The 15335-nt window shown below is 38.7% G+C and overlaps 1 protein-coding gene across 1 annotated transcript in view; it reads left to right on the top strand.

Annotated features, from left to right (window-relative positions):
- The window catches only part of LOC146477750 (uncharacterized), a 106184-nt gene that overhangs the window by 64943 nt on the left and 25906 nt on the right, over window positions 1–15335 (top strand). The window contains exons 7-8 of the mRNA XM_085113162.1: window positions 10208–10366; window positions 11171–11581. Of these exons, the coding sequence (XP_084969288.1) occupies window positions 10208–10366; window positions 11171–11581 (570 nt within the window). The remainder of the gene's footprint in view (window positions 1–10207; window positions 10367–11170; window positions 11582–15335) is intronic.

Raw genomic sequence — 15335 nt, 5'->3', positions numbered from 1 at the left:
CTGTAATCAGTTTAGCGCGTCTTGTGGGTAAGCAAATTAAACAGTTTAGTTATTCACCTAATAAGAGTTCTCCTCATCTCCCTCTTTTGTTTGCTTCTGTCAATCAATTTTTATTTTTATTTTTTTAGTTTCTTATTGGAACTTTCAAAATTTTTCCTGTGCATAATTATAAATCTAAACTAAATTAAAATCACAGTTCCTACTAAATGTTTGCATGATTCTCTATTTTTTTTTTTTTTTTTTCAGTTTCAGTAATCAACAAGATTAAAGGCTTCCTGTGATGTCAAGGCTATCAAAGGTATTATCGTTGGCCTTAAGGGGAAACTTTGTTGTCTGTTATGATCAGCTGTAACCTTAAATTCTTCTGGATGTGACAATGAACTGGTGGTGTGAAGTAATAGATAACAACATGCTACTTAATTTTGTCAATTGACAAATTAAGGTTGAATTAAGCTTGTCATAGAAACTAAATTGGATTTCATATATTAAACAACTTGGCTGGCTTTGTACTGTGAAGGAGATTTCATAAAAATAGATTTTGAATAGCAAACTGAAGAAACAGTATTTCTAATTATGTTTCAGTGAACATAACTTTTTAAAGAATAACAGGTAAAGCGACAGGTAAAGGTTGGCATAAGATGACAGGGATTCAGCCTGCAACAAGTTTATGACTGATTTGTGTACATGTAGTATTTAGAAACGTTGAAAATCCTTTAGTTTAATAGTTATTGTTTTATTAACTTACACACAGCAGGGTTTTTGTTAGAGCATGGATGCAGGGACAATTACTTGCCAATTACATTTGTATAATTATCCTTTATCCTGGCTATTTTTTGGCTGTATACAAAAGGTTGAGAGCAAATTTACCATGTGGTTCCTGCTAATTTAAATTTGGTCCACCCTTAATCGAATGCTGAACAAAAAAGCCCTATACACACAGTGAGTTTTGATGTAAAACAAGATACAATAATCTGTACATAGCCTCGGTTACAGACGTACTAGTAAGCACGTTGCAGTGAACACATATGGTATGCTGTTCATATGCTGTCTGCCAATTTTCCCCAAACCTCAAACTTTCAGTAAATTCCCAAATTCATGTTATATATGACTCCTGGCTGATCAGCCAATCTTGTGCAGACAGTCATGAAGAGAATGGGTTGATTTTGAAGATGAAGGTGGGGTTCGTCAATTTTAAGGGAATCAGTGGATTTGTTTGTTTTTACATTCCAGTTAAGACATGCCAAAATATTCCAGAATGTTTTTGCAACTGCAAGTTAAGTTTTACCTCCTGACTTCAAGCAAAACACTGTTTTCTCAAAGCAGGAAATGGATATCTGCATATTTATAATAATTTGCCCAATATTCTTTGTTTATTAACCCTTTGCCTTAACTAATTGAGTTGAGAAGGAAACACAATGCTGGCAGCTTATCAGTAAATATAATTGTCTTTTAGGAGTCCTCCTTTCTTAACATAGCCTGTACATCACAGGAAGGTCATGAAGAGGAAGCTCCAAGTTTGTCCTCCGGAAGAACATTGAGAGTGACTCTTCTAAGCAGTGAATGGAGGTCAACAAAAGGAGGTGTGTCAACCATCAATAGAGAGCTTGCCATTCAGTTGGCAAAGTTCCCTGATGTGCAAGTCAGTGTCTATCTCCCTGAATGCAGTGAAAAGGATAAAAGAGTTGCTGCTAGTCACAATGTTCGTCTCATTCAAGCAGAAAAATTCCATGGTGTTGATCCAGATCTATGGTTGTCTTCTTTACCAGCTCATCATGCTGTGGACTGTGTGATTGGACATGGAGTCCAACTAGGCAGACAAGTTCAATTCATAAAACACCGACGTCATTGTAAATGGATTCAGGTGGTCCACACCGACCCTGAAGAACTTGGAATGTTCAAAAATGATGCAGATGCTGTTTCTAAAGGAGAGGAAAAGCACAAGTTAGAAGTCAAACTCTGTGAATTGTCTGATCAAGTTGTAGCAGTTGGACCCAAGCTGGAGGAAGCCTTCTCAGGATATCTGCGTCCCTTTCAGAAAGATCAAAATGTTCTCAACCTCACCCCAGGCATCTTCTCTGAGTTTGCTGATGTAAAGCAAGCTTCTAAGGAAAGAAGAACATTTTCTGTTCTGTTGTTAGGGAATGGTGACAGTGAAGACTTGCAGCTGAAAGGTTATGACATTGCTGCTAAGGCAATTGCAAAGTTGAAAGACATGCCACAACCCTACAAACTGAAGGTTGTAGGAGTACAAAGTGGAAGAGAGCAGCAAGTAGCAGAAATGTTGCTCCAGCAAGGCATTTCCCGTGATCAACTTGTTGTACGTGGTTTCAAAGAAAGAGAGCAGTTGGCTGAGCAGTTTTGTGAGGTAGATCTTGCCATAATGCCATCAAGATCGGAGGGGTTTGGTCTACCTGCTCTTGAAGCTTTATCCGCTGGTCTTCCTGTGCTTGTAAGTGGTAACTCTGGTCTTGGAGAAGCTCTTCAGAATGTGCCTCATGGTTCAAACTGTGTGGTGGATTCAGATGATCCTAAGGAGTGGGCCAAGGCAATCAGGAGTGTCCGTCAGAAAAGAAGAAATGTTCGACTTGTGGAAATGAAGTCTATCTGTGAAGAGTATGCAAAGGTTTACAGCTGGGAGAAGCAGTGCAGGTTACTTGTGCAAAGAATGATGAGCATCATTTCAGGTAAAATTCCTTTGTTGCATAATACTGGCTGATGTGTCCTGTGGTATAAAAGGACCAGATTTACAAAGCCCTTCTAAGTGAAGGTGCCTCCCAAGTATTGTTTACTGACAAAAGTTTACTGTTGGCTTAACGTATGAGACTACATGTGTGAGGGCTTCGGTGGATTGTACTTGAATGCCAGATTTTTGCAACTCAGATGTCACATTCTCACAACTCACTGATGTCAAATTTTCACAGTCCTAATATCAGATCAAACAACTTGTATGTTGGATTTTGGAAGTAACAACTCACAACTTGGATGTTGGATGGAATGTTAACAAGCTTCCTCATATTATTGCATGCTTTGAATTGGTAAAGAATAATAAGGCAATGGTCTGTGATAGTGGTCTGGGGTATAATGTACTAATAAAGTCCAATACATGATGTACATCACTGTATGTTGATGTTACTGATTCAAGCACTGTGTATCTTTACACTCCTAAGATGCCATGTTGTATAATTTTGCTCATTACAATATTTCCCTCTGCAGGTTTTTCTGGTGAAAGTCAGTCTTCAGTAGCAGATCTAGATTACAGTCAGCTTCCATTCTCTGCAGCCTCTCAAACTCACCTGACAAGTGGAACTGAAGGTTGGTGGAACAACTTTATCAAAACAATTACAAGGAAGCTATCAGATAGCATCTGCTAAAATCATTAAACAATAAGCTTTTTGATGGATGTTTATGACCCTTTGTTCCTGTATTTATGTTAATGTTGCAGACTGCTATCTCTGCAATAATTATACACCGTATTCACAAATGGCGGACACGTGCGGAAAAGACTGGTACTAGGCATCAAAACGAGGCGTTGTAGGATAAACAAAAAAATAAATTTTCCAGCGAATGCAAACTTCCAGACAGAGTAATCTGAGTAATCAGCGGATAAGGGTTGATAAGTGCTGAGTTTCTTAAAAGTGAGGTTTTGTGATCACTTAGTCCAAACAAGTTCAAGTTCTAGTGTTTATTATTTATTGGATGGCTTCTTGTAGCAATCTCAAATGCAAACTAGACACTCACGGGAAAGAAGTGAGTTAGATTGTTTGTTTCAAACTTCTGAGCACAATGTCTACAGAGAATACAAAAGGTTGTTGGATAGATCTTTACTCTAGCAGGGACCACAAAGGGTTCTTCGGTGTATTATTTGGAAAGGGAAATAAAACAGGTCTTAAAGGAAAGAAAATTTATTTACAAAAAGAGGCAGTTCCAACGAGGGTTGCGTGGTGATTACTACTCGGAAAAAAAGTTACAAAAACCGACTCCTACTACTGTGAACAGCTCTTATGCCCCAAAAACGAAAACGAAAGGAGGTGGAGAGAAGCTACTCGAAGAATAGTTTAAAGGAAGCAATATGCGAGGCAAGACTTGAATGTTTCTGTAAATGTTAGTCCCTTTACCCCGAAACAAAAAATATCACGCATCGCAAGATTGGCCAAGATTAATACAAGTCATTGAAAATTCTAGCGGTTACCAAAGTCAAGAGAAACTACTGGAAGTAAGGTATCAATTTTAAGAAAATGATCCTAAGAGAAAATTTAGGAATGTCACTTTTAAATGAGGTATGTTGTAACTGCATTAGTTTAGGAACCCAGTCTAAAGCGAAATACAATCATATAATTCCGACAAATTACCAATGCAAATATTTAATGATTTCAACCGAAATGACGGTTAAACTTAATTAGTATTTCTTAGCCACAATGCGGTGTTCTCTAGTCCATGTTTCACGAAATACACAGTTTCTCATTCAGGCAAGAACTTTTTCTGCTGAGCTTGTGCTATTATTTATAAACAGTTGGATTTTGATGACTTGATTGATTTGTCAAATTATGAATTTTTGAGGGAACTGCATTCTCTGCTTGTTGTTTACAGTACGGCTACAATATACTGGTTCACCTGTTGCTTCTTTTTAAATTATTCTTCCAGCCGTTTCTGTCTTCATCCTTCACGTCTCTTTGCTGTCGTTTTCATTTTTTTCTTTCTTGGTATTATAGCGGTTTAGCCAAATGGTTGTGGTCTCTCTTGCGCTCGGAACGTCCAATAAGTGGTTGATCACGCAAACCTCGTAAGAAATGCATCCTTTTGTAGGTTCATTGTTTCCTTCAAGACCTATCTTACCTGGCCTTTGGATTCCGAAAGACATACCAAGCAAACCTTTGCAGTATCTGTATCACTAGTTCGTACTTTCTCTATCCATTACGCTCGAAGTTAGAATCCTTCGGAAACAAAAACTCTAGCCGGTTTGTTTCCAGGATTGTCTACTTTGCATTTGGGATTGCTACAAGAAACAAACCAAGAAAAACTAGACCTCTCTCGTTCGGAATGAAACCAGCGATCTGAAAAACTTGCTGTTAGGAGCTTATCCGCTTTTAAAAAATAGTCTCTCTGTGAGCTTTGTACTGGCAGGCAAAATTTATATTTTTTGGTTATCCTAAAACGCCTCGTTTTGATACCTAGTGCCAGTTTTTTCCCGCGCATCCGCCATTTGTGAATACGGTGTATTGCTCTTCACTGAAATCACTGGTGATGCATAGTTCCACTTAATATTACAATTTTTCCCCTCTGAAGGTTTTTCTGGTGGAAGTCAGTCTTCAGTAGCAGATTACAGTCAGCTTCCTTTCCCTACAGCCTCACAAACTCATCTGAGAAGTGGAACAGTAGGTAGGTGGGAAACACTAAACAATCAGCAAATTAAGCTATCAAATGATGTTTACAAAAAGGCAGCTGTCTTAATGTGTTATGTGTCATTTCTATGTTTGATTATTTATTCTTATTATTTTATACAGATCTCCATTTAAACCAGCTATGCTAAACTGGAATTTCTGTATAAATCAATCAATCAATCAATAAATGAATAAATAGATGTAACGTCACGCAAATAGTTTTTGAATTGAGTCTGATTGGACATTGAGAGATTGTGTTAACTCTAGTTAGCAACATGACTTTTCGGTGCTGTCATGACGCCATTAAGTTCGGAGTAATTGCGCGGGATGCCCTGAGGGCAGACCGAGTCTAAAATTGGGCTCGGTATCTTGGTCGTTCTTTTTTTCTTCGTCATAGGTTCAAATCTGCACATTAATTCATTCATTAAACTCTGCCCTCTCCTAGTAGGGATGTATTGTTCTGATTGTCTTCAACAAAAGCGGCCCAATGAAAATCCATTATTGGCACGTATATTACGAGGGAGGGGACCCCCTCATCCCTACCTGTGTGACGTCACGTTAATCATCATTTGATTAATTCATTAAACCTGGATTAAATTCTGCTCTCCCTTAGAGGGGATGTTTTTGTCAAATATTGTGGCAGCCATTATGTTTACAAGTTCTAGACTGAACTATGCCTTTTTCAAAAAGAAAATTAACCCTTTTGAAGCGGTAAATCGAAAGAATAACTTCTAAGAAGCACTCGACAGGTAAAGCGATGGAAAATGGACAGCTCTCAGTGACGAAATTTGGTATTGACTGGCTAGATTGTGTTTTGCAATGTGGAGAGGAAAGGTCAAGCTTAAGCGCAAAACATTACCTGTGCAGCAGGCTTTGTCGAACTGATGTGTAAAGGTTACTGGAAATCCACTTCGTAAAAAAGTTAAAGGTTTCATTGTCAATTTTTACTTAAAGTTTTCGTGTTCATTTAGGAAAACTTTTTGTCTGCCTTTAATTTTTGTCTTCAACAATAATATTGTCTTCTGTCTTCTGAGTCAGATATGTAATCTGGCCCGGGTCAGGACATTTTCCAAAAACAATTTCCGGTATGATCACGAATAACGTAATGCAATAGATAAATAGGAAATATAAATAGCCCTGAATAGCGCGAGTGAACCGTCGGTCAAGCATTGGTAAAGTATAGTTCGATGCATCGGCCAATACTTGGTCAACACAAAAAAGGAACGAGGATTTTGCTTTGTTTTAAACCGGTTAAGCCAGGACACTACAGTGTAATATGCTGGCATATTTAATGTGGTAAAATGATGCAATAGTGGAAGAATAAAATGAGATAACAACAGACTATCGACCAACTATTGGTTGTTATTATATTGGCCATCAACTGATATGACGACCGATATAGCGGTGCGCTATGTACACGAATGTCGATCGAGATAAGCACGAAGTGTAGAAAAAACATATTGATAGAATATCGACCGATATATCGGCCGGTAAGCGGTGAAATATCGATGAAGTATCGGTGATGTGTCGGTGAAGTGTCAGTGTATTGCTATCTATATCGGCCGACAGTTACCTCGGTCGATACGACGACCACTATAGTGGTACAACATTGACCAAGTCATCCCCAATTATCGACCGAGTAGCGACGGAGGTTCAACCTTCAGTTGACCGACATATCGACTGTTACCATTGATCGAGGCCCCCTATAAGATCCCAATGAGGTATAATCTTGCAGCGTCACTGCTTGCGCAGCGAACATATTTCAGAAGCAGTCGTGTTACATTCCGCAAAAAAGCCGCAATCTTGTAGTTTAGTTCACTTCATTGTGTTTGAAGTTTGATTAAAAGATTGGTGTAGCATATGAAAAATTTAAGCATGTTTCAATTTCACAACAACGCGAACGGATGTGTTTTAAAAATAATATGCGGAAGGAAGAAATGCGTCGAAACAGATTTATTGAACACTCACTGCAGTTGATATGATTTACTTCAACTTTCAACCAAACTAAGAAAAGACTACATGCAAGAGCCATACAAAAATCGCTTTTGTTCTCTCTTATTGTTTGAGGTTCGAAAAATTAATTGTTTCCTCGAAATCTGCCATTGAGATCCTCGAAAAATTGTTCAAGTGTCTCGATACTCGAAACTCGAGCCTCGAATCTCAATACTCGATTCTCGATAGCTTTGAGGATTGAGGATCGAGTTTCGAGTTGAGACTGTCAACTTACATTTGAACGGTACTGTAGTTTTACAATAGTAAACGTGAGTTAGATCCCCTTATCTGTGTCAGTGTTGCCCAGCCCCAGCAGGGTCATGACGTTCTCAGAAAGTAATTTCCAAATTAAGGGTGAAGACGTAAGGATCAAAGCGTCCGTATAAAAGCATGAGGTATTCTTCTTGACTAATGCTTTCCCCTATATAGTAGTTAGGTTCCCACTTAACAATCTGCAACCCTGTTACAAACTGGTCTGGTTTCCTTCGCATTGAATTATTCGATCTGTTTGTCAAAGCGTAATTTCTTCACTGCGAACTCTCCAATTTCCACCGTTTAAATTGTCGAGTACTACTTAGAAGTTATTATTTCGATTTACCGTTTGAAAAAAGTTTGTTTTCTTTCTGAAAACGGCAGATCAGAGTCTTAAGTTCATACATGAACCAGCCATTGAACGAAAACAACCTTTCAAATGATGACTTGCTTTGACGTCACACAGGTAGGGATGAGTCGGTCCCCTCCCTCCTGACATACACCCCGATCATGGATTTTGATTGGGCCATTTTTGTTGAAGACAATCAGAACAATAGATCCCCTCTAGGAGAGAGCAGAAATTAATCCAGGTTTAATGAATAAATCAAATGAAGATTTGACGTCACACAGGAAGGGATGAGTGGGTCCCCTCGCTCGTGATATACGCTCAGATCATGGATATTGATTGGGCCGTTTTTGTTGAAGACAATCAGAACAATAGATCCCTTCTAGGAGAAAGCAGAAATTAATCCAGATTTAATAAATATATCAAATAAAGATTTGACGTCACACAAGAAGGGATGAGTTGGTCCCCTCCCTCGTGATATACACCGCGATCATGGATTTTGATTGGGCCGTTTTTGTTGAAGACAATCAGAACAATAGATCCCTTCTAGGAGAGAGCAGAAATTAATCCAGGTTTAATGAATAAATCAAATGAAATTTGACGTCACACTGGAAGGGATGAGTGGGTCCCCTCCCTCGTGATATACACCCCGATCATGGATTTTGATTGGGCCATTTTTGTTGAAGACAATCGGAACAATAGATCCCTTCTAGGAGAGGGCAGAAATTAATCCAGGTTTAATGAATAAATCAAATGAAGATTTGACGTCACACTGGAAGGGATGAGTGGGTCCCCTCCCTCGTGATATACGCCCAGATCATGGATTTTGATTGGGTCCTTTTTGTTGAAGACAATCAGAACAATAGATCCCTTCTAGGAGAGAGCAGAGTTTAATGCTTAAATCAATGTGCAGATTTGAAGCTACGACGAAGAAAAAACAAGATGCCTGCTCTACTGGCATTACGCGTGATGCTGTGGCTGATTCATTTATTCCAACTGTATGTTTCGCAGATTTATAAAACAATCCTTGCTAATGGAATAGTTTGAGTAGATTCCGTTACGTTGTTTCCCTTGTGTTACACTACTCAGGGTTTCAAGGGAAATTGCGGGAATTCCATTGCGATAACGTAAGCTTCTCAATGACCTCTTTTCTGTCTGCAATCGTGGTCTAAGACTGTCAAAGAAAGCAGGATTCCTTCGCCAGGAACTCCCCAATTTCCACCGTTTTAGATGTCGAGTGCTTCTTATAAGTTATTCTTTCGTTTTACCGCTTCAAAATGGTGAAATTTCCGTTTGAAAACGGCACACTTGAGTCCAGAACATGTTAACAATATGGCGACACAAGTTTAATCCAGTGTTAATTAAATGATGCTTTGACGTCACACAGGTAGGGGTGAGTAGGTCCCCTCGCTCGCAATATAAGCAACAAGAATGGATTTTGATTGGCCTACTTTTGTTGAAGACAATCAGGACAATACATCCCGAGCAGGAGAGGGGAGAGTTTAATGAATAAATTAATGTACAGATTTGTGGATACGACGAAGAAAAAAAAAAAAAGGAAATCGACCCGTTTTTAGACACGGTATGCCCCCTCAGGGCATCCCGCGTAAAAAGATACCCCGACCGAAAACTTGACACAGTCTGCCTTGTGGGCATCCCATGTAGTAATGTAATGCAATAGATAAATAAATATTGTAATAATAATAATAATAATTTATTCGCTTAATAATTAATAATAATAATAATAATAACAATTATTTATTCACTTATAAATAGTGCATGAGTCAGATATATATCTGCCCCTGTCGTAATGTTTTCAGAAAGAAATTTTTTTCATAGCGCTCTTGGGATTTAAAAACATTTTAATATTTAACTCCTGAGAGTTCTGTTAGTGTTACCGTTGATAAATATGAGAGGAACGCTCACTGCAACTGTAATATTGTCTGTCTTAAAACAAGAAATTTTCTTCTCCTTCCACATCTAAAAGTTCCATTTACATCTATTTCTTTGAGGAAAACCTATACGTTCACAAATACAGGAGATAACTGGTAATTGTAACAAGTGATATTGACTTTGAAGTATTTCAATTAAGTTGGAAGGCATTTTTTGTATGCTACCTGGTTTTGTAGATATATTTGTGAAGTCTGGCTAACTTTTTCACTGATGCCTCATTTTTTTTAATACAAGTAGATGACCTTTAAATGTTGCAAGAGAGTGTATAATAAGTTGGTTTTTACAGGCTCTCCTAGTGACGGTGTAAAAGTACCAAAAGTAGTCTCCTCTGTTGAACTCAAGTCGCCTGCAGTCACACCAGATAACGTTTCTTCAGAAGAACAACAGCATCTTGATGAAAAAAACAAAGGAAAGCCAAGAATTTCAGGATCTGCTTTTGACCCAGGTACCAAGCCTGATTTCTTTTATATTCGTTTGTGTCATTTGTATGTGTTAAATTGTTGGGAGTGTTTGGGTTCCTCTAAATTCTGGTCTATGGACCACCAGCTCCTTGGAAAAGCCCATTTTATACTTTACATACAGTAACTATTGAACCACTGCTTGAAAATGTTATAACAAGAAAGACCAGAAGCCATGTTGATAGAAGGTCACATCTTGCCTGACAGGCTTAGTGGGAGGAGTTTGTGCATAATTTGGGTTCCCTTGTATGACTGGAGGAGCCATTGCTTGCAATAACATAACCAATCTACAGTGCATTTTGTGGTTCTGGTTGGTCTTCAATTCGCTTAGGAAACGTTGCCCTCAGTTGATGATAAATCCACTGCTTTGCCCTTCGTCTTATAAATATAAAACAGAACACTTATTTTTGTTCCTGACCAAATAAAGTATAAAAAAGCAAAATCTTGAGGCAATGTTTTATATAGGAGCATACAAACATCTGACAAATCTGAGCCAAAGCAACAAAACACATGCGAATTAACTTGCGTTCTCTTCCATTCACACAAAATAACATTGCTAGGAATCCAGGGTCACGCTTCTCCAGTATCATCATTCTGAGGTCAGCAAGGCTGAGGTGAGACATCTCACTAATCATAGTTTAATTTTGTAGCAAAGCACATGACTAGGTCATTACATATGACCCAAGTTAGCTTGCAGAATGGAAAAGCTGTTTAGAAACAGTATAACCATATAGTTTCTGTAAACGTAAAGGAAGGTTTTTACATTTTTGTGAATTCTTCTTTATTTTCAGACACTCTTGTTAAGCTAGTAATCAACACCCAAGGTCTAAACGAAGAGCAACAGAAAACAGTGAATGAAATCTTAGCTCTTCAAACACAGGCCTATGTAAAATCCCACAACATTTCTACAGCTGCACTAGAAAGTGTGGGAGCATTGATTGAACATTTAAAAAAAGTTTACGAGCTGACCCTGGTTTCTGTCAGTGAGGGCTCTTTAAAAATTGTACTGCACTGCCCTACCCTAAAGAGCCTTGAACATCTGTGGAGTGATTATCTTTGTGGTTACCTGGATGAAGTGGCTGCAAGCTATCTTGTGACTGATGAAATGAGGAGGAAACTCAACCTGGAGACAGTTAGATTGAAGGCAATCATAGAAAACGAAAATTACTTGATGTGCAGAAAGACTCTCATGGAAATGTCAGGTAAGTTTTTGTCATAATCTAACGAGGAACTCAACTTTAGCACTTCAATTAACCCTTTGACCCCTGAATTTTTTACTAGGTTTTGCTAAAAATTGACATGGACATAGAAAATGGCTAATAAAAGCTTAAGTTTCCATCCAAACCATACATAACCATATATTTCTAGAAAGTAGATGAGGTGAGCATTTTGAAAATGTAAACATTATGTTGTTAATTATTAACTAGTCTGGTTAGTCTTTCAAAATGTCTGCTAAAGAAGAAAAAAAAATCACATTTGCTGTCATGGGTCCAGGTTTATTACCCTCCATACAAGCTAATGATGTTCAACTATCAGTATATCACTTGAATACTATATAAGCTACAACAATCAGCAATCGTTTTCATTTCTTGGAGGGTGTCTCGAAAACGAAGACCTCTAAAACGAAGACCCTAAGACCCTAAGACCCTTAGACCCCGAAAACTCGAAAACGAAGACCCCCAAAATTTCCAATTGTAAGTACAAAAAAAAAAAAGATAAAATAAAAATACATTAATTTATACCTCAAGTGAAATTTAATTCCTTCCATTGGTCCTACCATGGTTATCCACCATCTTGAGCTGAGCAGCCACGTTTCTTGGAAAACTGACTGGAAGTGTGTTTCCCGCTCCACTGGACCGGAAGTGCGTTTCCGAATGTCTCAGTTGCGCTGCTGGGTTTTTATTTAATAACCAACAAGCAAAAGAAACGAGTGTTAAATCCCTCCTTCTCGGAACTACAACCACGCGATCGTGAGAGCAAAAGAAATGAGGCCAAGGCTTTCTACTATGAAAGTTGCTGTAATGATTTTGAAGCTCAATCCCGAGTGTCGATTCCTATTTTTAACAAAATTCATCAGCCTCCCTGTAAAATAGGCCTTATTACGGTTTTCGACGCCATTTTTTCCCAGAAGGAGGAATTTAAAACTCGTTTCTTTGTAGTTGGTAATTAAATAAAAACCCAGCAGCGCAACTGAGACATTCGGAAACGCGCTTCCGGTCCAGTGGAGCGGGAAACACACTTCCGGTCAGTATTCCAAGAAACGCGGCTGCTCAGCTCAAGATGGCGGATAACCATGGTAGGACCACAGGAAGGAATTAAATTTCACTTGAGGTATAAATTAATGTATTTTTATGTTATTTTATTTTTTTTGTACTTACACTTGGAAATTTTGGGGGTCTTTGTTTTCGAGTTTTCGGGGTCCTAGGGTCTTAGGGTCTTCGTTTTCGAGACACCCTTTCTTGGATCACACTTCATCTGAAAACAGCTTGTCAAAAAATATGGCCAGACTGATATCGACATCAAAGGCATGAGTCGGTCCATGGTTGGGGCCTGAAAATTGTGGTTATTCCGTATTGTATAAAAAATCCAAACCGCTCTGATTCAGGTTTAGAGTCTTCCCTTCATTTCTACAGCGTTGTTGCCGAGCTGGGTTCCATCTCGATGTTTGTCCATCACAATTTGCACGTGCATGAGATGCTACTCTCTTGATGCTTCGACAATATTCACATTTTCGGTCTCTTCTGGGGAAGAATAATCGGCGGTTTCGTACTCGAAACTGTACTCCTACGAAACATTGCTAATGTCTGGTCTTTCCATCACAATTCAATGAATTTCCTCCATGTCTGAGTAGAAGGATGCCATTTTTAAATCACCAGATGACATCTGTTAACAATGCTTTGAAAAGAATTGAAAATTTCCCCCTGAAAACTAGAGAAATCTAGCTAATATAGACGCCATTTTGAATCACGTTGTTTCTTGCAATAGTAGAGGAGGCCTGGGGCCTAGAAAGTGCCTTTGGCCCCTTGTTTTAGAGCAAAATGTACACCATATATAAGGGCGTGCCTATAGGCGTCTTCATGGGTCAAAGGGTTAAGAAAGACATGTGGCCAAAATAACATCCTCAGGGTTGCCACGGTTCGGGAATAGTCAGGGAAACACATTTCTTTTAATGTCAGTGAAAAGTCTTTTTTTTTTTTTACACAAACTGTTTATTTCTTTGACGCAATAAACTACTTTTACAACAGTAATTTCTAAATCACTTGAGCTTAATAAAAATTGAGTAACATGCTTACTTTAAGAGTAGTATAACACTTGCGTCTAACCGCTCTAAACTTTTTGAGCGTACAGTAAACACTTGCTTATCTAATTACACATTCAAGTAACGCATTGTTCGTACAATCACAAACGAGCCAATACAAGGTGCAAGGTACTTGATAATAGACCACTTACAATAAATACAATACTTACAATACTTTTGCTTACATTTTCAACAATACTTATTACTCGGGCCGTGAGGCGGACCGAGTTAAGGTTTCGGTAGCATTATCAAATTCTTTTTTCTTTTTGGGGTCGCGATGGGTCGAGAGATAAGACTTTGGGCCACGAGTTATTGCTCTCGGTCTCGTTTTTTGTACTCGGCTGGCACAAGTTACGTTTTCTGTCGTGTTATCAAATTCTTCGCATTCTCGGTTGCGTTCTTTGTCTTCTTTGTTTTCGGGCCGTGAGGTGTGTTTACAATATGCAAGCCAGACGTGCAAAGCATAGACAGAACATGCAAGGCATGAACAACCCCAACATAATCTGCTAACCGTTAAGCTAACCGCGGAGCTATTTTAGCTAACCTAAGTGCTATTTAGGCTAACTGAAGTGCTCTTTAGGCTAACCGGAGTGTTTTTTAGGCTAACCTGAGTGCCTCAAGGTTAGTTTTGTTTAACCGAAAATTTGGCAGCTAAATCAGTCTATGACCTCACGGGCCAAGATAGATAAAGATGTCTCACGTTTACTATAGAAAAACAATCAGTGTAGAAACGGTTTCTGTCTTCAAATGAAAGGTGATGACAAAATTAATGCTTTCCCCTGAATTTCATTTAAAAATATAAACAGGGAAACATCGAAAAATGTACAAGGATATAAACGTATGCGTGATGCGTAACGTTACTCTAGATCCTGGGGGGGGGGGTACCCAACAGATGCTTGGGTAGGGAGGTGCGGCCCAGGGGTTCAAACCCTGACCCTCTTTAAGACACAATTCTCTGATTTCCCTATCCCATTTAAGACAGAATTCAAAATTTTCAGGCCCTTTCTGAGACATTTAACCCAAAATCACACACTGTTTAAGACTAGAATGAAATAAGAATACACGTCTAGTTTCTTACTGTATTTTAATGCATAATTTGGCAATCACAATCTGTTTAAGCCATTAGGCCATGTAGGGATACCCTGTTTAAGACAGAAAGTGATGAAATAGATACCCCGTTCAAGACAAAACATCCTGAAAACCATACCCTATCGTGCCGCACGTCCCTGTTAAGGTCACATAAGGGAGTACCCCCCCCCCCCCCGGGTCTAGATCATACCGAAAATTGCGATCCGTTATTGACCCGGCGTCACATACATATTAGGACCGTACAAATGGTTTCTGTCTCTAAATGAAAGGTGAAAACGTAAGGATTAAAGGGATTATTATTATTATTTAATTCCAGCACTTACACTTACAAATCTTACGCTTACTACACTTAAAGCAACATCTTGTTACTACTTAAACTATGTCTACAGCTCCTTACATTGCCACTACTGCTACAGCTACCGTTGAAAAAAAAAATTTATTACTTGGGCGGAGCACCAAGTTATAAAATAGGATTTCTTCGTATACGCCAAATTGCAGAGATCTACTGCGCGTGCGCTACATGTTGGCCGAGTCTGCGAGTCTGCATGTATTCATTATAAGCCACCATT

This window comes from Pavona decussata, unplaced genomic scaffold, assembly GCF_977016875.1.
Source record: "Pavona decussata unplaced genomic scaffold, jaPavDecu1.1 SCAFFOLD_69, whole genome shotgun sequence".
NCBI lineage: Eukaryota > Metazoa > Cnidaria > Anthozoa > Scleractinia > Agariciidae > Pavona > Pavona decussata.
This window is presented reverse-complemented; position numbering and strand designations above follow the sequence as displayed.